This window comes from Centroberyx affinis, unplaced genomic scaffold (genome assembly GCF_046629955.1).
Source record: "Centroberyx affinis isolate AG114_WGS23_722 - 3 ecotype Tasmania unplaced genomic scaffold, CSIRO-AGI_Caff_v1 ptg000360l_1, whole genome shotgun sequence".
NCBI lineage: Eukaryota > Metazoa > Chordata > Actinopteri > Beryciformes > Berycidae > Centroberyx > Centroberyx affinis.
In genome coordinates this window covers 87,501-111,016 of record NW_027279031.1, presented here as the reverse complement: position 1 = coordinate 111,016, position 23,516 = coordinate 87,501, and the positions used below count along the sequence as shown (strand labels likewise).

The following is a 23,516-nucleotide window of genomic DNA, read 5'->3' as shown; positions in this document are numbered from 1 at the left end:
AATTACCCTGAGAAATAATATATGTTTGGAGAAGCGAAAATTATAGACTTAGACTTAGCAGTCATTTGAGTGTATATATGGTTTTATTGCTGTAATTATTCTCAATTTAGGAGAAATGCACCAACTGATTGCTTGTCCCTTGCTATTATTGGTCACCTTGTGTTTCACTGAGACTGTGGCTGAGACCCGTAGGAGTTTCTATGGAAACAGTGAATGCACCCAATTGAGGATGTCACTCTGCCCTGTCTTAGGTCACTCAGCTACAAGATAATTGTGCTAGGCTACATCTCCACTCTGAAATGCGACGAGCACTTCATCCCTCAAACAACATTGAAAAGTGAAAAGTAAATAGTTCTCTTTATTCTCCATTTGACATGTGTAGCCTCCATACAGTATTTAGAAGGGTGACAGATATATTGATAGGAACTGATGGATTGAATTAATTAATAGGCTTGAGAGAAAATTTCATATTCATAAATCAGCATCCTATTCAACTGATGATTTGACTATTTGACTACTTGACTATTTCTCAATTGACTTGCCCTTATCAGAGGCATTTGACAAGTACATAGGTTATATACACAAGTACATAGGTTATATACACTTATATATACAATATTAGTTAGTTTTGAATTTACAGAAACTTTACCTTCAGTGAGGCAAGGCAGCCGTTGAACTCGATCTGTGTGGTGTTTGCACGAGGCTGCAGAGGTAATGTTGAATGCTACAGCGCTTGTCGGTGATGAGATTGGGGTCGGGTACGGAAAATGAATGGTGAACACAGCAATAGAGAGAGAGCCTGAAGTGTGCACTCTGCTCCTGTATGACCCTCAAGTGAGCAGTCATCAAAAGGACACTATTCTTGGAACATGGCTGCCTGTTTACTCACAGTGGGAAACAGACAGATCATCATGTCATGTCCCCAGAGGCAGCTGCATGTGAGGCTGAGCCAGTCTGCGGCTTTTGTTAATTACATGTTTGCTATGTCACACAAATGTTGATTAATGAATGCATTTAAAGAGTGTGTGTGTGTGTGTGTGTGTGTGTGTGTGTGTGTGCAGAAGAAAAAGCTGGACAAAAGAGTAAGAGAACTAACATTGTTCCTTACTGTGCTCAGTTACAAGCAACACATGAATGATAAGCTTGTTTTGCTCCACCAGCGTTCACATGTGTACTTTCTTTGTACTTAACCTTTGCTCACGTAAGCCGGTATACTTAGCTTCATTGATTATGCCTAATGAGTGTGGATTTCCCCTTGCTTCCACATCCTGTGCCTCAGTGATGGGAGTCTGCAAATGTTAATCTGTGCATTCAGCAGGATATTAGAATGCACTTCCTAGTCTTATCTTTATTACAGGGGTTAATTAACCAATACTGACCAACAAATATTTGCGCACTTTGTCTTCTACTAGGTCGATGCTTTCCTTGTAAATGCTACTAGAGGACGATAATGCTGTATTTTACATATGTATCTCAATTATCAAGCTTTTTCAGATTTTGGTGATGAAATGTTTGCATGCCGGTTGGGGTGGGGGTGATGGGGGGTCATTTGGTGACAAAGCAGTAGGCATTCAGTAAATCAGTTGTGAAAAACCACAATTGATTTACTGAATGGATCTTTGATGTAGCAGTTTCAATCACACATAATGTAATGAAATTAAAGCTAATCAGCCCAATGGATGAACTTTACAAGTGAGCAATACATGATTAAACAAAACCAATCACTACCAACAACTTCAAAATAACCATCAATCGAGTTGCTCTTTTATGTCCACACACTAAAAAAGTTTGCTTGAAAATACTAATTAATTACTAAGTGTGTCAGAGTCATTTTCCCTTCTTGCCCTCCCTCACCTTCATTTCAAGTCGTGTCAAGCTTTTGGAAAGCTATCTGTTACTATTACTAGCATGAAAATAATGACTCATCCAAGCTAAAATTGGCAAACATTCAATAGCACAAGATTCAGTACATTACGCCATATCAAACAAGGTTTCTATCTGTCTCAGTGTGCTTGATAGACACAAAACAGGACATCAATTTTATAACCCAAGCTGTGGTGGATGACAAGGACCCATCATGGGAGTGTCGTGGGACTTCCCTGGGTTTAGAAACACTTTTTGTCTGCTTGTTGTGGGAATTAATTGGTATTGAATTATTATAAAATAGTATAATATCATAATAGTATATAAATTATTATAAAATTCGTGTTTTATTGGATCCTAGGAACTGAAGATTGTCAGCGCAAGTTATGGTTCTTGTCCCTTTAAATAGAGTACCTTTAAACGGTAGTTTTTCTTCAACTACAGGTCCCATAATCCATAGCAACAAGGTGGCCCTGTACACGTTTTTTATAATCACGTCAACCAATGATATACCTTTGTTTGCGAGCGCGTACTTCGAAATGGCGCTACGTTGTCCAATCATCGTCCTTTATTTCAGAGTTTATAAAATCCAGCCAATAGGTACTGCTGGTCTTCATCTCGGCGAATCAAAAGGCTGCTACATGGTCGATGGGCGTACCCGCGTTTGACCAATAAGATTGAAGTTGATGTTTAAACGCTGGGCGCGGGCGGTGCCAGAGTAGCTTTGGGGAGGGTCTTCCTCGTAAGGATGCATGCTTGAATTTGAATTCATGCAAGAGCTAACAACTTCACATATTAGTTAAAAGTTACAGTACAAGTAAGGTAGTGAGCACTATTGTAAAAACGTTTGTTTCATCTTCTCGTGAAGACGTGTAAGTGTAAGAGTAATATATTCGTATCGGCATCTTTTAAACTGCTTTTCTGTTCAGTCAGACCAGTAGCAACAGGCATCACTGTTTGAGGAGAGATCACTCCACTTGCAATGAAAGCGGGCGGTAAGTAGCTAGTCAACTTTAACTATCGGTTATTGTCAGAATAATGTACAAATATCCCATATTAATACGCGACAATTGTCTCAACGTGTACGCTGTTTAATTCTTGAACCTTTGACGGAGTTAGCTTGCAGCGTTACCATTACTTAACTTCTAGCCAACATAAACGTTAGCCTGTTAGCCATAGGTCTTGCAAGTTCAAGTTGAAAATACCTTACTTGAAAATCGGCAACATTTGTGGAAAACATGTATCCTTTACGTTGCTGTTTACAAGTTGATAGTAATGGGTGCTGCAAAATCCAAATAGCTATAACATTTAACTATAAAAAAAATAGCTATAGTTGTATAGCCGCAGGAGGGAAATTTGGGCGCCCACTTCGTTTGACTTCTCCAAGTCAGATAGGAGACTTCACCGCGGTCTGGTGATGCTTACAACACTTTATTAACTATGATGTTCATATTTTTTTTTAAATACTTTAAAGTAATCGGTTTGCCACATAAATTTATAGCCCAAATTCAAACTGAATTTCAATAGACCGCCTGGAGATGAGGCAGTTTGAAAGTGGAGCCATAAACTTCATTCATAACTACCAGCTAACATACTAGCTGGATACTGATCTACTCTAAACTAACTGCAAATGTTTGTGAGACCTTCATGTGAGAATTACTGTCAGCCCAACACTAAGATGTGAAATGCTTTTGAGTTAACAGCTGTGGTGAGTGCAGTCCATTGGTGGTCTCTTGAATCAAAGATGGGGTTTATGTTAAATGCTAAGATGCTTAAATAATCTTTTTTGTTGTAACTGTCTAATTATCAATATCTTTTTCTTTCTGTAGTCCACTGCCGTTGTTCGAAATGCTACTCTGTTCCGGTGCGGAAGCGGGTCCGTAAGCGAACTCCAGCCCTAACCTTGCTGTCTCTTCCTGAGGAGGTTCTGCTGTGTGTGCTTCAGTGCCTCTCTGCTGAGGACCTGCTGGCTGTCAGAGCAGTGAGTAAACACACACACTGTAACACTCCGACACAACCTCTAGCATATACATGCAACGTCATCAGGGTTTGCTTTTGGCTCAGCATCTTGTAACCACCTGATTTGGTGGGTCAAGTGTCTCTTTTATAGAGGGACTAATTGGCTTGACTCCTGTTGCAGGTCCACTCCCAGCTGCGGGACATCATTGACAACCACTCCAGTGTTTGGGCCAGGGTCTGTTTCAGAGACACCTGGCCAGCCCCTAAGACGGTGTGGCTATTTGAAAGGTACACTCTCTTCCGTCAAATTTTTCGTCAAACACTCCCTTCCGTCAAACTATTATTTTCCTTCTGAATGGGTTTTTACATAAAATTTCTCTCTTTCTTCAGAGCTGCAGAAAAAGGGAATTTTGAAGCTGCTGTGAAACTAGGGATTGCTTATTTGTACAATGAAGGACGTAAGTTAAACTCTTCATAACTCTCTAATTCAACCATTAATTGTGAATGTTCTGAGTGATTACAGCTCTTTACCTGTGCCTTGTTCCACACACATTAGTCACTTCATCTCATGTCTTTCTCCTATTCCCTTTCTTAGCGCTGTTGAGTGACGAGGGACGGGCGGATGTGTGTGGTCGGAAGGCCTCCCGCTTCTTCAGCCTGGCAGAGAGCCTGCGTTCTCCAACGGCAGATCCCTTCATCTGGGTCTTCATCCGTCCCCCTTGGTCCCCCACTGGCAGCTGCTGTAAGGCCGTGGTGTTTGACCGTCTTAAGGCCGAGAGTGACAACAACGTGGTAAGTATTGCTAAGGCCAGTATACAGGACAGACAAGCATACACTTCTTCTGTTATCTCCTCCATCCAAACTTCAGCCGAACGATTCCTTAGAAACAAGAGCTATTACCTATAAGGGGTAGACATTGATAATGCTTCATGGTCTCTCTCTCCATTGCTACAAATGATTAAAATGAGTTTGAGGTCTGATGTGGATTGAGGATGAGAAGATGAATTCATACAAACGCCTTAGCCAAAATAAGCAGAAAGTTTGGCCCTAGCTTGCTTTCCTCACTCTGGCTATTGAAGACAAATGGAGGTCCCGTTTTGGCCCTGGGAGGTCCTTCGCAACACCACTTACTTTTGTCGTAGAGGCTGGGTTTAGAAGCCCTGTCCTTGTTGGCACGTTACACTTCTATTATCACAGCATCAAATAAAGCTTCTCCAAATAATTCAGAATTTCTTTTGTTGTTCACTGAAATTAAAACGAAAATTTACAGAATTCCATAGAAATGGAACAATGTTGGCGATAGTTGTCCATATTAAACAAGCAAAAGGACAGTAATATAATATCATGTATAGACTTTTCAGTTTTCATTAATTAATTAATTTTGTTCTTGTCTGTGTAGGACAGGAAGGGGGCCCTGCTGTACTGTTTGGCCAGAGTTTTGCAGCTCTTTGAGGTGAGTGTGAAAGTGAGGCTGGAGCCTCCGCCTGGGTGTGGTTTGCACAGTTTCAGCTGGCTTGTAATCAGAGCATGGGGCTTCATGCTGCTGTCACAGGGGGCTGTGTGACTAGTCCTGAGCACAGATGGGATAATTGTTGTTTTCTCCTCTTCATATAGCACAGCTGTTGACTTGCAATCCCTGTTGATTCTGCTTGCCCACAGCCCCACTGTTTTTAATGCTTTGTTATTTAGCAAAGTGGCAAATGATTTCACACACAGCCTAAATAGAACTTGGGTGTATTTTTTCAGGATCATTACACGCAAGCATTCATGCGTACCTTAGACAAAATGTTTAGCAGACCACTTTATTTGAGTGCTTTATTAGTGGTCTAGGAAAAGCAAGTTATTTCTATTCAGTTTGGTAAGTAAGACTGGCCAATCATGTCTGGAACCCTGTTTTATTTTTCCAGGAGGATGAAAGGCGCTCGGACGCCTTACCCATGCTGGAGGAGTCGTCGCAGGCTGGCTGCCTACAGAGCTCCTACCTGTTGTGGGAGCACAACCGTAAAGCTGCCGTGAGTCTGAATTTTTTTTCACTGGCAATATTCTATTCAAAGTTGCTCATTAGCAACACTGGACCTTATTGACTTACTGCACATTTCTGCATGTCAAGCACTGAAACGCATTCAGATTCAGGGCCAAAATTCTTTATATGTGAAACATGCATGGAAACTTATTTTCAAAATTCGGGACTCCTAAATTTGCAGCGGAACTGTTTTTCATTACATTTAGAAAAACTGTCTGTGGTTAGTATATTGCTTGATGCTGAGACTGTTGGCCAAATATGAAATGGTTAATTGGGTCTCTTGTGTTTCAGATGGCAGACCCAGGCAGGTACCTTCAGTGTGTACGAACCCTCAGGGACTATGCTGCCAAAGGATGCTGGGAGGCTCAGGTGTGTGTTTGCAAGACAGATGATTGCCTTATGCCATTATATCAAGTGTGTGTAGATTTGATGTGTTCTTGTACAATTTTAGTCTTTGTGTTTGCCTTTTTGTTAGTCTACAGATTTGCCCTCCTTCGGTCGTTCACCATAATGATATAAAAGGGAGGGGAGTGTTTGTCATTTGACAGCTTTTATGTATGCCTTGTTATCTGTCAAGTCTTTCATTTCTCCATTTTCATCTCCCGCTCCTCCATTTGTCCAACTTGGGGAGTTGTGCTCAGGAGGGCATGACAGTTGACATACCATTTTTTTTTTCTTTGATAGCCTTGTAAAGCTTTGCTGCACTGAATCATAAAAATATGACTCATCCAAATTACAAGCTCTTCCGAGAATCCCACTGTGTAATTACAATGACAGGCTCTCTGTCAAATCCAGTGCAGTAGTCAACTTTATGGTTGCTTTCAGTGTGACCCAGCACAACATGCCCTCAAACTGTGTTTTTTTTAATCTAACTTATTATCCTAACCATGTCTTTTTCCTTTCCCCAGCTATCCCTGGCCAAGGTGTGCAGCAGTGGGAATCCTCTGGGTTTGGAGGCGAAGGCCTGTGCTGACTTGGTGGCCCAGCTCTTCAGTTCCTCTCCCCCGACGCCACGCCACCGCGCTGAGGAGATCCTCAGACGGGGCATCAAGGACACCATGAGGTAGATGAATACAGAAAGTCTACCATACTGCTGCTGACATGACCTCAGTCTGTTGGTGAATAGTATCTCCAGACAGCTGAATGTTCCTGTAGGAATCATTGTGATGACTCATTGTGTTTTGATCATTAAATTTGAGCTTTTTCTAATTACATTACTAGAAGATAGATTTAACAGAACACCAGCTCAAGAGTGCCAGGCAAACCACAGTTACCTGCCGAATGAGGGGACACACTGTGCAACTTTTTAGGATGATGATTTGACCATCACTAATTTTCAAGATCAAACATGGTCCATGCTGGTTTAGCATGGTCCATGTGGACATTCAGTCACAGTGGACATTCAGCCTATATGATCTTGTAGTGTATGAGGGTTAAGGACTTTAATTTCTTGTCTCCCAAACCAGTCTGTCGACAAGGATCTAGACAAGTGTTCTGCAGTGTGAAGTGGTCAGTGACTTAAATCTGAACAGAAACTGGCAGTAGCCAATCAGACTCAAGTGCACAATAGGAAAACATACAACAGCAAATTGTCCCCCTTCCATGTTTGTTTTGGCAGCACAACAATTTGGATATTATGTCTTCATCTTGTCAAGTGTGCGCGCCTCTATGACACGAGAGGAAACAATGTGAGAATGGCAGTCATTAAGCGTGTGCTCTCCAGTCTTTTCACAATCTGTTGGGCCATTTAGTGTGGCCCCAATTTAGCTGGGACACTTAGACGCCAAAGTGTCCTGTTTGAATTTCATCTTGGTTTACTTCATTTTTCTGCCATGATCTTTCTCTCTCTTAGCCACATGATGTTCACTGTCCCTTCACCTTTCTTTCCATCTGTCTCCATCGCTCTCTCCCTCTCTCTAGATACATCCTGGTGGACTGGCTTGTGGAGGTGACCACCATGAAGGACTTCTCCAGCTTGACGCTGCATGTGACAGTGGGTTGTGTCGACCGCTACCTGGCCCTGCGCTCTGTCCCCAAGGCTCGCCTCCAGCTACTGGGCATCGCCTGCATGGTGGTTTGCACACGGTGAGAACACGCACATTCCTACCCCTCTGCTCTCTGACCTGTTCATATAATGGTTTCTAGTTTTGTAATAAAGGTTGTAATACAGTTGTGTCCTGATACAAGGGAAGCTGTAGGGAAAACTGGGAAAGTCCAGCACTTAAGGGATCTTGAGGCTTTTCATGATTTTCACCCTAGTTTTCTGATTAAAATCTTTATTTAATCTATACGTGGAAATTGACCGGCTGTTTCACAGCATAAAAATATGTAAAATATAAAATTCCCTCTGTATAAAATGCCAATATATGAATTTAAAGTATCCTTGTGTTTTCTTTTTGTTTATTTTTCACCCCCTTTTTCTTTTTCTTCTTTGTATGTACTCAATATCCTAAGCCTGATTATTTTACATTTAACTGGATATTGCTACTTTTATTTTTAGGACCTGATCACTCTGTTTTGTGTGCCCCTTGGAGGGAGGGACAGAAGGTGGGAGGGGGGTAGGGGGTGAAATGTAATGTAATCTGTACTATTTTGTATGCTCCTATGTCATTTACCCCCTAAAAGGGAAATTTAAAAATACACTGAATTACAAAAAAAATGAGAGGACTTGGAGTGGGGAGGGATGGCTGGGTGGTTTGGAGGAGAAAGTTTTTATTAAGTCGGTGTTTTGTTCTTTTCTTTCCAGCTACATCAGTAAAGAAATTCTGACCATACGTGAGGCTGTTTGGCTCACAGACAACACCTACAAATATGAGGACCTGGTCCGCATGATGGGGGAGGTTGTCTCTGTGCTGGGTGGAAAGATCAGGGTGAGTACATAAACAAACAAAAAAAAATTCCTGCATTTATTTATTTTTTCTTGCCTAAAAGATTTTTGGATGACTGTAATTGTACTGCAATAAGCTAGCTTCTTTGTGCACATTATGCATTTTGAAGAATCTGTAATTGTGACGTATGAGATGTTTTATGCTCTTCCTCTCAGAGCCCCACACTGCTGGACTATGGGGAGGTGCTGCTGTCCCTGCTGCCTCTGGAGAGGCGGACCACTCACCTGTTCAGCTACATCTGTGAGCTGTCCCTGCTCTACTCTGCCCTGGCCACGCCACCGCCTGCCAAACTGGCCTGCGCTGCACTACTTCTTACACGTACACTGCATCACTATGGTAATAAACACTCATTCACACACACACACACTTGTAATTTCAGGCATAAAGATGCAGTGTTTTGGCCTTTAAATACTGACACATGATGCAAATTATCTGTTCAAACGCATGGAATTTACATTTTTAGTCGTGGAGTGTCAAGTTCATGTGTACCTCGACTTCTGCCTGATGCTCACTCCGCTTGACTCCCTCCTCCTCTCCCCCTATCTCCTTCTCTGCAGCTCCCATCTGGCCCAGCCAATTGGCTGACTATACAGGCTTCTCCAAGCAAGAGCTCATCCCCTTAGCCGTGCTGCTCTATGTCAAGTGGTAAGCTTCTCACAGTGTTTGTCAGTCGTTTTGCCTGGATTGGTACCCAAGCAAACAATTTCTCTCATCCTCCTGCTCAGTCACCCAGTCAGTCGTATAACATTCAGATTTAGTCACTTCCTTCTTTGCAAGTTGTGAAGCCATCATCCATTCTGAGTTTAGCTCTAATTGGTTCCCTTGGTGACCTTGGAGGTGGGACGTTGTAACTGTGCTTGAAAGGCACGTCTCAGACTTTACACTTGCTTAGTCATCTACTAGTGACCTCAGAAATGTTTCTGTTCTGTGGTCCTAATAATGTGTGTTCAGTTAAAAATGAAATGAGGCTTTCTACATCAAAGAAAAGGTGCTTCTGACTATTGCATCTTCTTTTGTGGAGGTGCAGCTTATTTGGCAGCTGTCCTCCCGTAGCTCTGAATTTGATTAGCCAGCAAATGAAGTGGTTTCTGTTTGTCACATTTATTTTTCTCAGTTGGTTCCTCGTTGGCAGCAGCAGTTCCTACTAAGAAGCTTTAGCTCACATAGTTGCTTGATTACGAAAGGCTGAAGAGTATTTAGTACCTTTTCAAAAACAGACTCTAAACTAAAGCAAACTGTACTGATACTGTTCTAGTCAGCATTCTGCTTTGGTACTGTGCCATGGCATACACACACACACACACAAGGCAACTACCTCACTGTGTTTCCTTCTGGCACATTCACAGTCACTACAAAAATAGAAAAAAACAACAACTTGGAAACCTCTGGGATAACAAGAATTGATCGGTGACGTGTCTGGCTATTTTTACCATGCTCATATAATCCTATTGATTAGATATCAGATTGTTTATACAGCCAGGTGATCACAACGAAATATATGGCCATTGCGGCTGGCAACAGGCATACAGCAGACAGTTGTGGGGTTTTAGCAGCTTGGCAGAGTCATAAAAGACAGTGGGAGGCATTTGGGCTGTATGTGTGGGGGCGGATGGGGGAGTGTGTGCAGCCACGTGAATCAGCAACTGAGTCATAGAAACGTGCCGCAGGGTGAGTCACTTGGATAGGTGAGCATCGTATAGACAAGTCTAATCCCCAAATGGACAAGTAACAAGATTTGTCCCACAGATTGATTATAGAGATGCAGTGGATCAAACGTAGTCATTTTTCTTTTCTCTTTTTCCTCTGTCTCTCCCTCAGTTTCAGTCAAGATGTCCCCAAAGACTACAGGCACGTATCTCTCACTGGTGTTAAACAGCGCTTTGAGGACGAGGCCTACCAGCACATCAGCAAAGAAAAGGTACTTGCATACTTTTTGTAAATTGTAGGTGTATGATGTTTTTGGGAAAAGTCCTCTCTGTACTTGCCATTCAAAAACAAATTCTTGTATCGTGGTTCAGTATCTCTTGTGTTTGTTTCCTGAATCTAAATGGTCACTGATGTAATTTCATGGCCTGCACCAGGTGATGGACTTCAGAGAGCTGTGTCAGATCTTGGAGATCCCTGAGGTAGAGCCTCAGATGGAGCCTTCCAGCCCCACTGGCCAACCAGCAGACATCCACACCTTCCTCTCCTCCCCGTCCAGCAACAACAAAAGGTTAGCCAGCTGCCAACACACACAGTTTCCCCGTACAACACATACATCAGTGTTTGACTTAAAATCTTTGTATTTGGAGTGCCGGTGTAACTTGAAAATGGTACACAAAAATCAGCTCTAAGTCATAAGTCACATTTGCATAAGTCACTGGGCGACAGCAAAATGACCAGTGTCTTGCTGCTCATTTAGCGGCTCCTATGCTTGCTGGATCACCCTGTGCTGTGTGACAAACAGCCTTGTGAACCGTGTTGTCCAGAAGGTGTTTGTTTGTGCCATCTGTGAGATGGTCCAGTGACTCACTGTAACCCACTGCTTGTTGTCCCCCAAGGAGACGTGATGACAGCATGCAGGCCCACAGAGGCAGCTTTGTGGCCACGCCCACGGCTGAGCTGTCCACTCAGGAGGAGACGCTGCTGGGCGACATCCTGGACTGGAGCCTGGACACTTCCTGTTCTGGTTATGAGGGTGACCAGGAGGAGAGCGAGGCGGAGAGAGACGGAGAGAGTGAGTGCCGGGGAAGAGGAGAGAAAGGGGCTGGGTGGACGCATCAAATGTGGTTACTGGCAGAGTCTCAAAGACATTTATAGGGCATAAAGTAACCGCTGGCTATATAGAGGAGAACAATGCATGAGTCAGACTTCCAGTAGGATGTGATGGGACTAGATATGAGTCAGCAGTTGCAATGTCCAGCATTATATACTAATAGCTCACATTAAGGCATTCTTGCTAATCTAAGCTCCCTGTCGCAAAAAATGGATGGATGACTATAAATGTATTGATAGGGTTAGGCCTTGATCAGACGGGATGTGCTTTGAAGGCTTGAAAACGCGAGGCCACCGCTAGAGTGCAAAAGCAGCTTGCAAACCCCTTCAAACTCATTGGAAACAATTAGACAAAGATGCTTCCTGCTGCTAAAAGCATGTCCTGTCTGATCAAGGCTCAATAGTTTGTGTTTTGCCCAAAATTATTCAGTGTCATTAATCCTGATACCTCTTCTCTTTCAATAGGCTCCATCATGGCTGTCGAACTGCAGCTGCTGACGAATGCAGACAATACACTAGAGCACTGCCGAGCCCTGTCCAGTGATGAAGACAGCTTCTGTGAAGCGGAACGGGCAGAGGACAAGGATGGCCAGGGCCGGGATCCCTTCTCCTTCTCCGCCGACCTTCACAGCTCAGGATACTCCTCCGTCCAAAGTGCCAGCCCCTCGTCCACGTGCTCTTCCTCCTCCCTCATGCCTTGCACATTCAAGACCATTCCCCCTGCCTTGGGCACAGCGTCTGCCAACGCCCAGCCAGGCTTCCGCCTTTTGGTGCCCATGCAGAGGCCGAGGGGCTCCTCCAGCAAACAGGTGAAGAGGAAGAACACAGCAGCCCATAGCGGAGGGGAGATGGAGATGGAGAGAGAGGAGGAGGAAGATGATGAAGGAGAGGAGTATTCTGCCAATGTGGGGTTTCTAAGCCTATAAGCAGTGGTTGTTTGACTGGACTGACACGGATATGGCTATTCTCAGCACCACCCACTCAACTATTTTTCTCCAGCACTTTTCTTTTGTTCTCGATGCTGTTTCCTCGCTCCTGTCAGTCTGCACTGGTCCCTCAATTGCCAGAAGATCAAGAGACTTTGCGGTTTAAGACAAAAAAGGGAAAGGAAAATAAAAATGGTAACCAACAATCTTCTTTTACATGTTACATTTCATTTTTGTTTACAGCCATGGCAGAGTAAAAAATACCTCTTGTAAACCTAGACAGTACACCCATTGACTCACACTCAGCTCTGAAACCACTGGAACATGACTTGACTTTCCTCAGGACCCTGGTACAATGGTGGCCATGTTTTGTCTCACAGCCTTCGACAACAACCTATCTCAGATCTCATCAGATGGTTGCAAGCTCATTAAATGAAACCTCATGGACTTGTTTTGGAATAAAAAAGCATTCATTGTGAAAATCTTAGCGTGAAAACCTTTAAACATAGCTGGCATGTTGTTGTGATTGTATTGGTTATCATAGTTTCTGATATGCACTGTCTGTACAAGAATCTAGCCATCTTGTAATGGTGAATATTGTCGTCAAGAGATGACCACTCGGTCATCTGCTTGATGTAAATGTCTATCTGAAGCCTTTGAAATGATTGTATGAATTCTTACTCTTCAGTTTTGTCATGTCATATGTGTGTATGCCAAAGGTACTGTGGTGTTGTCATTTGTGTTGTCAGGGGCGTCTACCTGTATAGACAGAGCTGTGAAATGAGACTTTTAGGTAGTCTGCATTTTCTCCTACAGTCTTGTACATCCATTGTGCTGTTAAACATTTTGCTCCGCGCTACTTTAGAGGAGACCATTGACACATTAACCATTTGGGAGTGTTCCTGATAGATTGCAGATTAAGTGTTGATGTTGACACACTATATGTAAAATAATAGAAATGGAGCTGTATCGATAATGGAGCTAACTAACTTGAGAGCCCTCCAACCGATCACCCTTCGTGATCTAAACCACTAAGGATGCAGCTTGTCATAAATGTGTAGTGCCACACAATCATCAAGTATTAAGGTCAAAGTTAATGAGGTACCCAATGCAACGGGAAACTCAAACATGTACAGATGAGTTATATTTTGCCCACCCTCACTCCCATCTGAATTAGGTCTAGCACTTTTATCATCACAGAAGGACAGCAATTCTACTACAAAAATAGTAACCTTTTCTACGCTTGAACAATCAATACTAAAGTATTTTAAGTGGATTTGCTTTGCCTCCTTGGAGAAATGGAAGTTAAGACGCTAACAGCAAATTATTACTTGATGGGGTTTTGAAAGTACTGTATGCCTCATTCAGGACACTGAGTATACAAATGTCCATAACTGATTGTGACTGACTGTAAATACATTTTAAACTGTTCCTCCAGACTGGTTATCTCCTGTGTCTTGTATATATGTGTACATATCTATATGTATAATGGGGTGAGACAAAGAACTTCCCACTATTACTTGAAATTGTTTTTGCTTCATTCCAAAAAGTACAAGTCAGATTTTTCTTTGCAAAACTTAGTTGAAACTGAACTTGCATTTTCTACAACAGTACAGTGTTTTCTCAAGTGACCTGTGATGTGAATATTGTTTTATTTTGTATCAATTTCAAATAAAACAAGCATATTGACTTGCAAATTAATGTTTTTAATACTTTAATGCCCCCACCACACACACACATATAGATGTATTTGGATTTGATGAATTTCTAATGTAGATTTACACTCAGAATTATTGTTCCCTTACTGCTTTTTGCAAAGTTGTTGGGAAATGTGACTATGGAGTGTTGACAATGTGCTTTATTTCTTTAGAAATACTGCTCCCAACCAAACTAGCCCAATGCTACTTATAATGCTAATACTATTACTACTACTATTACTTTTATTACTACTAACAATAATAAAGAAATAGTGTGAAATGTATAAATATGCTAACTGATTGCTGTGCTATATGAAAAGGTAGGGGACACAGCTGTTGAGGTCACGTGACGTACCACGGAGATCACGTGAGGGGTTTTGTTGACGGTCGTCGCTGCATTTTGCACAATGAACGCACGGGCTTACCCAGCAGCTGGTGCAATGTCATCGCCCTCCTCACAGGACACAAACTGAACCAAAAAAAAAAAAAATACCTGGACTGAGGTGCAAAGGTGTAAGCGTCCTTGGCGTCACTAATGCTAGCTGAACCCCGGCAGTGTCGGTGAAGGAAGAGGCGCAAAGGTGATGTTATCGCCTTAAAGAAGGAGGAAATATTTTACCGACAGCAAGGGACAACAGCCCGTGAAGTTCATGTGCCGAATCCTGCTTTTCTGAGGTAATTTGACGTCTTTGTGTGACAAAATACCACACTCGAGTGGAAATGATTGATAAGCGTTTCAGTACGAAAAGAAACTGTGTTGGTGATTCAGCACATTACATTAGGGAAACGCTTTGTTTTGTCCACCAGCTCCATCACCAGAATTCATCAGAATCGTTGGAATTGACAGGCAGGTCGATTGTCCAATCACGAAGGCCAAGAGGCTGTCTTGGGCCAGAGAGAGGACGGGCAGGTTTCATTTAATGAGAAAAGAGTTATTATGTGTCTTCAGCAATGACAGCATACAAATTCAGTTTGATGAAGGAATGTTTTTAAAGCTAGATAATTCTTTAAACTCTGAAAGAGGAAAGGGGCAGTGTATCGCTGAATTTAATGCACCTTGTCTTGTAAATTCAGTTACACAGATAAGATGCATACTCTTCAAGTTACATTTAAATGATCCCTGAAATATCATGAAATGTATTAATCTCTTGATGAATAGCACTAGTTGGAAACTCAGACGATAAACCCAGAATGACTTGGTTTATTAGATCTGTGAACTCTTATAGAAAGACATCTTGTAGTGTAAAAAGACTAATAGAAGAAAAAGTAATGGTTCTGAAAATGGATAGACCTGAAAATGAATGGATCTTAGCATCAAACATGGCTCCATATGCCTGCTGCATAGTCAACAGACATGTCTTTACTCAATGTTAAGTTTCAGGAAGAGGACTAGGCCAAAATGCTCTTCTACAGTCCAAGGAAGCACATGGTCAAAGAAAAATGATTTTGTATCTTTCACCTAAACTTGATCAAGAGTTCTTTAACTTTTTCAACCTGAGATCCAAATAATAATATTTTTTCAAGATGGGTGGCACAGCGTTATTCTCATTAGAAACCACTTTGACTCTTTTTTTACCCAGCTCAACTAGTATATGGTTAAATCCAGTAGAGGCAGCGACCATGACTGCACGGCAAACAAAGCTGCATTTTTCCATTGGCTTGTCCAACTGGTTCAGCATGTGGATGTCAAGAGCCTATTTTTTGGCTTTTGTTCATTTGCTTGGGTTGTTGTTGTTGTTGTTGTTGTTGTTGTTTTTGTCATTTTACCATTCTTTTAACCCAGATCTCATTCTTGTGACAAGATTACTCACAGTAATTTCCAAATTGCACAAACTTTTGTTTGTGTTTGACACATGTTACATGTTGACACATTGTACAGACCACCAAACCAGCTGTGATGAATGATCACTTTCAGTTCTCTCTTCTCGTTTTCTTAAGTAATTGTTAAATAGAAACTTAAGATGAGGTCAGAAGCCTTTTCTGCCAGTGCTGCTGATGAATGTGATTTCTGAGAGACCTTCAGAAGCACTTTTAAAGAATAAATTAGTCATTTAGGTCTAACCTAAAAATGTCACTGTCTTTCTGTCTCTCCAGCCGCTGTAGAGGGCCGACTGGACTGTGTCCTGTCTACTGTTCAAAATGGCTATCGTGCGGCAGTTTGGATTACTGCTGTGGAAAAACTATCTTCAGCAGGTGAGTTGGAGGAATGCAAATCTACAGCTGGCCTGCATGTCTCCTTATTAGGCACTAAGGTGATGGCATTGTATTCAGCTGTGAAATGTCAGAAATTTCTGTGCAATTTCTGTGTCTTGTGTTCTGCAACGTATAGGTTTGTCCTCCAGGACTGATGTTATAAGCCAGTTACTTGGAAAGTGGTCACAGCCAGTAATAGATCTATATAGCGTGCTTGCATCATGTTGCTGTGTCACAGGTTCTAGCTAGGTCATCATGATGTTTATTGGTCCTGTCAGACGCTTGTCCTGGCCATATATGGCTATCTATACGGGAAATCAATACTTGTACTCGTTATTATTTTGTTGTTTTAAAACGTAATTTTATGACACCTTTGACATAGATCATGAAAGCAAGTGGGAATCATATGACTAGTACAACTGGATTCTTGTATTGTGAAAACTGTTGTCTTGTCTGTCTACCTTTATGACTGTTACATGTTAAGCAGGTCAAAACCAGTTGGTGCAGACATAATCAAAATCAATATCTTCAAGGGAGACACGTCCTTCTACAGTAGCAGTTCACCTGAGGCTTGCACTATTATGAAGTTGATAAAACAACTTTGACCTACATCAGATGTTGACAGAAGATGGGAAAGAATGTTGTTTTTTTTTTACTGAAAACAGTGCTGGTTTCCACAAGCGTAGAGTATTGGTGTGTTTCTGGTTTCATGCTTGGATTTTAACTCGAATATGAGATGGTGATTGCACAATGCTCCAGCGATCAGAAATGGAGTTGGCTGCCTGCTTCATAGATAGCCTGTGTTGCTGGAGGTTGTTGCTCCATCACCGTTTATCCACTCCCTACTGCTCCAGCTGTGGTTGCTAGGAGACTCCATTTGGAGCAGGCAGGAAAGAAAGCACTATGTATCTTGGTGTAGCTTGTTTATCTTGACTGCAGCACAGGAGACACAGAGAGTGTGTATGTGGTTTGTATGAGGTGGCCAGTGCTTCCCTTAAGGAGTGAGGAGTTCGTAATGTTGGCAGTAGATGGGTCCGAGTTGTTGGTTTGAGAGGTTTGATTCTTTCCCTGAAAGTACGCATGAAAATCTGACTCAGTGGGCAACGTAACATTTGAAAAGGTCGGCCTAGAAGATTTAAGTGTATTATTACAGTTTTGAAGAACAAGGCTGCATGTTCAAAAAGACCATATTAGAACAAGAGTAGGGGAAGGCTGTGCGACGATCTTACATAGACACTGGTTAAAATTAATCACAATTCACCTTCATAAGGAGAATGTGGAAATATTATAAAGATATTAGTTTTAGGGTGAAAAATCCACCCTCAAACACATTAACACTGTTAAAACTGTATTTTTCGTATTCCTGCGGGTAACTGGCCAAATGTAGACGGGGTCACGTCATGTCAAGATATTTGCAGCACAGCTACAAGAGTTTGATAGCAGAAAAAGCTTCGACCATCTAAAACATCAACAGTAGACTTGTGATCATCAATGATCAACGAGTCATAAGCCACAAGCCACAAGACATGTTGTGTTTTGAGTAAGGGACACGACTCTCAGTAAACTAGCTGAGAGAATTACTATTGCTGTCTCTACCTACACACATAACCCACCGTCTGAATGCATAAGTTCACACCTGTTCTCTGGGGTTTGTCAAAAGTCATTCTGGGAAATCACTAACTGAAGTAGGAGTAGATAAGGCAGGTTGAGGGAAACACTGAGAAGTAAATTACAACAAAAAATAACTCGGGATTCATGATGTAAAGCAGTGTAAGACTATTTGAGGGTGGAATTCCTGTTTAATTTACAGTCATAATTTTCACCATAGACATTTACATGTACTGCTTTCACCCAACATCCTCTTTTCAATTCAGTGGTCTTATGCATGGTAGTTGATTGCTAGGATTCATGTTTTCTTTTCCTTTTTTCTCTTTTGGAAACCTCACGTTACAACCAGACTGGATGTCAAATTAAACACAGAACTGAATTTGTTACAAGAAAGGTCTACCTCCACCTCTACCTCTGTTATCTGAAACTGGTTTAGATAGTCAAAGCAAGGTGACCTCTGTGTCATTCTTGGGAGTGGACATGTTTACTTTTACCTTGGTATTTTATCATTCTATACTTTAATGGGATGCTGTACTGTTATCATTTGGGTTGTTTTCAGTAGATTGCAACTTAGTCTGGGAAATATCTGTCAGTCACCCATAATCAAGGGCATTTAAAATGAATTTATACAACGTCAATTTTAAGTTTATTTGAGCTAACATTTTTTTTTGTCCTCTATAAAATCAGTCCAGGCTTAATGATTGACCAGGTTAGTGATCTTTAGCTGTTATGTTTTGATTGAGTCAGATACTGTCTGGTAGTGCTTGACACAATTACCATAATGTTATTTTGCACTGTGCTTAAGTCTACAGACAGTTTTAGTATCTGTAGCTGAGATGGTTTCCTTCCCTTTTGTGGTGTTCTGTTGAGCTTCAGCGGTACAGTAGACTGTTGTGTGCTGTAGCACCTTGTGGAGTTAGCGGGTGTTGTGTTTACCCCCCAGTGCCACTATTCCCTGTAGATTAGAGTCCACATAGACCCTGTCCCGCTGGCAGCAGCAGTGTCCCGTCTGCCCTGAGTCTCCTGGATACCAAGGCTACACACACAAACACACACACACACACACACACACACACACACACACACGATTAGGGCTGAAAGATATTGACAAAAAATCAAATTGTGATTATTTGACAGAATATTGCGATTTAAACTGTGATTCATATCATCACAAGTTTTTCTTGTAATACACTTTTTAGAACTTTAAAGTTGTTTAAAGAAAAGTGATTTTTGTTAAAAAAAAAAAATAGATGTCAGTGTGCAGGATTTACTGAGTTTGAGTATGATAAAAGGTTTTGATTCATGGACCAAAGATTACCCGGAGCACTAAAACACCTTGTTCAGGAATCCATTTTGGATGCCCCTCTGTCTTAAGCAATAATTGCAGCATCTGCGATTTGGTTCATATTGCGTTTTCAAATTAATTGTTCAACTCTAGTAATAATAGTAATTTGCTTTAGCTTTTGTCACATAAAATTGCGGAAAATCGGTGTACTGTAAACCACTGATTTTGATCAATAAGTAATTCCTCAATCAAAACAATGGCTTGGATTTGGTCATAAGACCAACATTTATGTATGCATAAAAACTTTTTTTATAATAAATGCCCACTGAGGGGGGAAATAGACTACTATGGGTTTTATATTCCTCCAAGTATTTAACTGTGATTCACTTGTTTTGAATGGGGAATCTCAGATATTGGCGCTCCTCTGAGATGACTGGGTGATGTCCTGAGACTGTCCAAGTCACTTTGTACTCCAATCACTCAACAAGAGGAGACCTTCACATGAATTATGCTTTGTTTCATGGATCTGTGAAATCTACTAGTCTGTGTGGTGTGGAGAGAATGAAATTCCACACGGCTGTCACAGCTCACCTGTGGCTGAAATATGAGGCAGTCATTCATTTTCATGGAGATTGTGAGTTACTTAAGATGATGAATATTCTGTCGAGCACGGCGTAGCCAGCTCAGCTCAACACCCTCTCTATCCAGGTTTCACATTCTGCACCCAGATCCCCGTCTTACCTTGCATTTTTCCCTTCCCTTCCATCCCTTCATTTATATGTCATCTGCTCCTGAATTCCTCTTTCACTCTTCTCCCTTTTATCCACTGCCTCTTTTCATCTTACATTATATAGGCTACCCCTCTCTTCTGATCTGTCCCTTCCTCTGCCTGACTCTGTCCTGCGTCTCCTAACCTCTCTGTCTCCTGCTCTCCAGAAACGTCAAATCCTGGTGACTCTGGTGGAGATAGCCCTGCCCCTGCTCTTCGCCAGCATCCTCATCGTGCTGCGTCAGAAGGTGCCTTTTAAGAACTACCCCAACGCCACCGTCTATGAGAGCTTCTCCGTCAACTACCTACCCCCCCAGATGCTCTTCGGGCACTTCCAGCTGGCCTACGTGCCCGGCAACTCCAGCGTGGTGCGTCAGGTGGCGGAGGATGTGCAGCACAACCTGGGCATCCACACCATTGCCTCAGGTAGGTGAGAGTTAGGCAGGAAAAGGGCAGTTTGTCCACTAGAAGGGAAGTTGGAGCGTTTTTTTTTTTTTACAGTGAATACACCTGGTTGCTGAAAGCTGTATATCACCACCACGCTGAAAAACATATTGAATTGTTAAAGGTCATTGCAGCCATCTGACAGCCTTCATTTTTCGTTAATGTTGGCTATTGTCCATATCGCTGGTGTTGGATGAAAACCTTTTATCTCCAAAATGTCAACTTTTCATGAAACTAAGAAAACCACCATGCATTTTTGAGGTTATCCAATGGGTTCTGAAAGGGTTTCATACACCCAAGAGGTTGTAGGATTTTCTCAACCCATAGAGGAGCATGTAATCCTTCAGGTGAAGATAAAACATGAAAATCACCAAAATTGGAGTCATGAGGTTTTCATCCGACAGTTTTTGAGTCCAAATGGCACTATCATTCATGGAAACTAAGATCATTTGCCCATTGGATCCATCCCTCTACTTAATTCCTACAGTGGTGCATATTGCTACAGTGCGGTAGATGTTAATATCACCAGTATAACATAATAGCCAGTGTAACAACTGACACCATTTGCGATTGACATTCTATTCGGGGCAAACCTGGGAATACTGGTTCCTCTAGAAACAGCTCCCGGAAGAGCAAACGCGCCACACCCCTCTCTCTTTACTGACCGTATCAGCTGGGAGTTTAGACAGGGAAAGAAAGGAAACTTACACACATCCACAGGCTGTTAGTCTGGTCCCACAGGGCATTCACACACACACTCTTTCTTTCTCTCTAGCACTCTCTGTCTCTCTCAGACACAGACACACACACACACACACACCTTCCTCTTCCCAGCCAGTTGATGACACAAACATCAGACAGTCTGACTGGCAGTCGTGCAAATATGCTGCCACGCAATGACCAGCAAGTATTTGTTTTCATGTTGATAGGCAGTGGCGGAGAGATGGAAAAATAGCTACAATTGGACGGCAGAGATGTAAAAGCAGGTTGACAGATCTGTCTATCTGCAGGTTGTCCTTTCCACAGCCAATAAGCCGCGTATGGGCCGTCTCAGCTCAGCCATTAATGAATAATTTACATGGTCTCAGCGGTCAGAGAGGAAGGTGGAGGCGAATGATCAAGGCTGAGGTTTACAGTTGCATGCACACGGAGAGGGCAGGGTGACGTGATATGTGGGAAACATGTTGCATTGAGTCTTGACATGGCTTGTGTATGTTTTCCAAGGTGTATTTCGAAATAGTTGTAATTGTCACAACAATGTGTAAAAAATAAAAAAATTTGTGAACAGCAGTGTGGAGTGTATGTTTGAACTGGTGTGTTTATTTTACGAGACTGAACCTGATTTCACCCGGGAGCCGCTGTGTGCGATACTGGCGTCCCTTTGCAAGACTTCAGAATACCTGCATGTGTGCTTGATAAGATTAAAAAGCACTGTTTGGAAATCTTTGTGAAAATAGTGGACGAGAAAGTCAACAAAAGTAAAAAATGTTATCTCTTTGTCCTGCTCTCTGTTTTTGTTGAGTTACTTTTAGACTAATTTGTCTGGGTTTTCTCAAGCTGCCTGGTATTGGCTTGACAAAATTGTTATGGCTTCTTGTGTGCTTTGTGTGTGTCTAATGTGTGTTTGTGTGATCTGCTTCTGCTGTACAACAGTTTGACCAGTTGCATTAATAGTGTTGGACATTGAATTCAGTATGCTGTCAGCGTCTCTACCCGGCAACTTCTTGTCAGTTAGAATAGCAAGCACCAAGGTCAGAAGACGAGACACAAGAACGGGCATGAAAACAGACGTACGTGAGATGAATTCCACCACCACAACTGATGTAATTTTCTTGTGTGTGTGTGTGTGTCTGTTCCACCTCCAGTGCGTGGCTTTGAGACGGAGGAGCAGTTTGAGGACTACGTGAGGAACGACCCTCTGTCAGGAAAGGTGCTGGCTGCTGTGGTGTTTGAGCACCCCTTCACCCATGATGACGAGCCTTTGCCCCAGCAGGTAAATGGGAGGATACACACACACCCTCACACACTGTAGGAGCTAGATGGTAGATTGTTATGCCTCAGAACGGGGTGCAACTGGAACGCATGCTTTGGTTTTCTTGTAATTGTTTTGCCATCATTGAATAATTTTGGCCTTGGTTAAAAAAAAAAATATGAGGAGTGAATTCTACTTCATTTTAACAAAGGGAAGGCACAATTTCACGGAGGGGCGTAGGACATGTAACACTGTAACAGTATTATTGCTTATGTTATCAGTGTTTGTTAAGAACAAACCTTGGATAAGAGTGAGATATGAAAGGGATAATTGGATTTTGATTAAGCTTTAGAAATTTGAAAATGCATAAGGTGTTTTTCCTCGTGCCTTTTCCCTACTTGTGTGCCTTATGCCCCACATAACTGTGCTGCTGCTGCTCTCAATGTGGGTCAGTTTAAGAGGAAATGCCTCTCTCCCGAGATAAGACATACAGTACATTTACAGCATGTGTTACCAGTAACACTGATTCAGTCACTTTGTACTTCAGCCTCAAACACTGTTTGTTTACCTCTTGAAAGAAGCTGTTTCTTGACCAGCCAGTAGTGTTGAACAGAAGGAAAAGTCCTGACATGGAATAGACCCAACAAACAAGCTTATTGATGAGTTTATTATAAAGCACTATGTTATAACAGTATTATATGCTTTTAACAGACAAACTGATGTCCATTCTGAATAGACAAAAAGTAGAATCAAATTAGAGAGAAAAAAGTAGCTCCTTAACGGGAAAAACCTGTAGGACAAGATTGAGGACGGATAGAGAATCCACAGATCCGCAGTGTGATCTCCTGTGGGAATAGCTTTAACTGTGTGTGAGGCTTTAGTCTGGCAGACTTAATAGGCTAGACTGCCTTTAGACTGCCTGAAGCCCACTTAGGCTGCAGTTCAAGGTGGAGAGAGACATTCACTCCCACATTTTGGGGTGAATCATCTTCCTATTTATATCCTATTTCCTATTCACTCTAAATCTCTTTCTGTCTGCCAGTCTCTCTCTCTAATTTCAGTTCAACCGATTGTCCTTTAGGGGGAGGGAACTTCTCCTTACATCCAGATGCATAAAAACAAGCATTATAAT

General features: G+C 42.0%; 2 protein-coding genes across 2 annotated transcripts in view; both read left to right on the top strand.

The window, feature by feature from the left end:
• Positions 1-2,732: 2,732 nt before the first annotated feature.
• On the top strand, positions 2,733-14,021 carry ccnf (cyclin F). The gene is made up of 17 exons (XM_071515600.1): positions 2,733-2,858; positions 3,693-3,844; positions 4,004-4,110; positions 4,213-4,280; positions 4,418-4,614; positions 5,222-5,275; positions 5,730-5,834; positions 6,137-6,214; positions 6,754-6,908; positions 7,766-7,930; positions 8,592-8,715; positions 8,889-9,069; positions 9,291-9,378; positions 10,552-10,651; positions 10,815-10,948; positions 11,277-11,452; positions 11,956-14,021. The coding sequence occupies exons 1-17, from the start codon at positions 2,846-2,848 to the stop codon at positions 12,414-12,416; spliced, it is 2,358 nt and encodes a 785-aa protein (XP_071371701.1). The 5' UTR covers positions 2,733-2,845; the 3' UTR covers positions 12,417-14,021.
• Positions 14,022-14,575: 554 nt separating this feature from the next.
• abca3b (ATP-binding cassette, sub-family A (ABC1), member 3b) overlaps positions 14,576-23,516 on the top strand; it is a 32,313-nt gene continuing 23,372 nt past the window's right edge. The window contains exons 1-4 of the mRNA XM_071515594.1: positions 14,576-14,788; positions 16,208-16,306; positions 20,136-20,394; positions 22,278-22,405. Coding sequence (XP_071371695.1) covers positions 16,253-16,306; positions 20,136-20,394; positions 22,278-22,405 — 441 coding nt within the window. The 5' untranslated portion in view covers positions 14,576-14,788; positions 16,208-16,252. The remainder of the gene's footprint in view (positions 14,789-16,207; positions 16,307-20,135; positions 20,395-22,277; positions 22,406-23,516) is intronic.

What these genes read in the sequence shown, in the direction of transcription:
- ccnf (XM_071515600.1), top strand. An exon ending in TTATTTGTACAATGAAGGAC is followed by an intron (nt 4,281 to 4,417) that starts GTAAGTTAAACT and finishes TCCCTTTCTTAG; the next exon opens with CGCTGTTGAGTGACGAGGGA. An exon ending in CCGAGAGTGACAACAACGTG is followed by an intron (nt 4,615 to 5,221) that starts GTAAGTATTGCT and finishes TTGTCTGTGTAG; the next exon opens with GACAGGAAGGGGGCCCTGCT.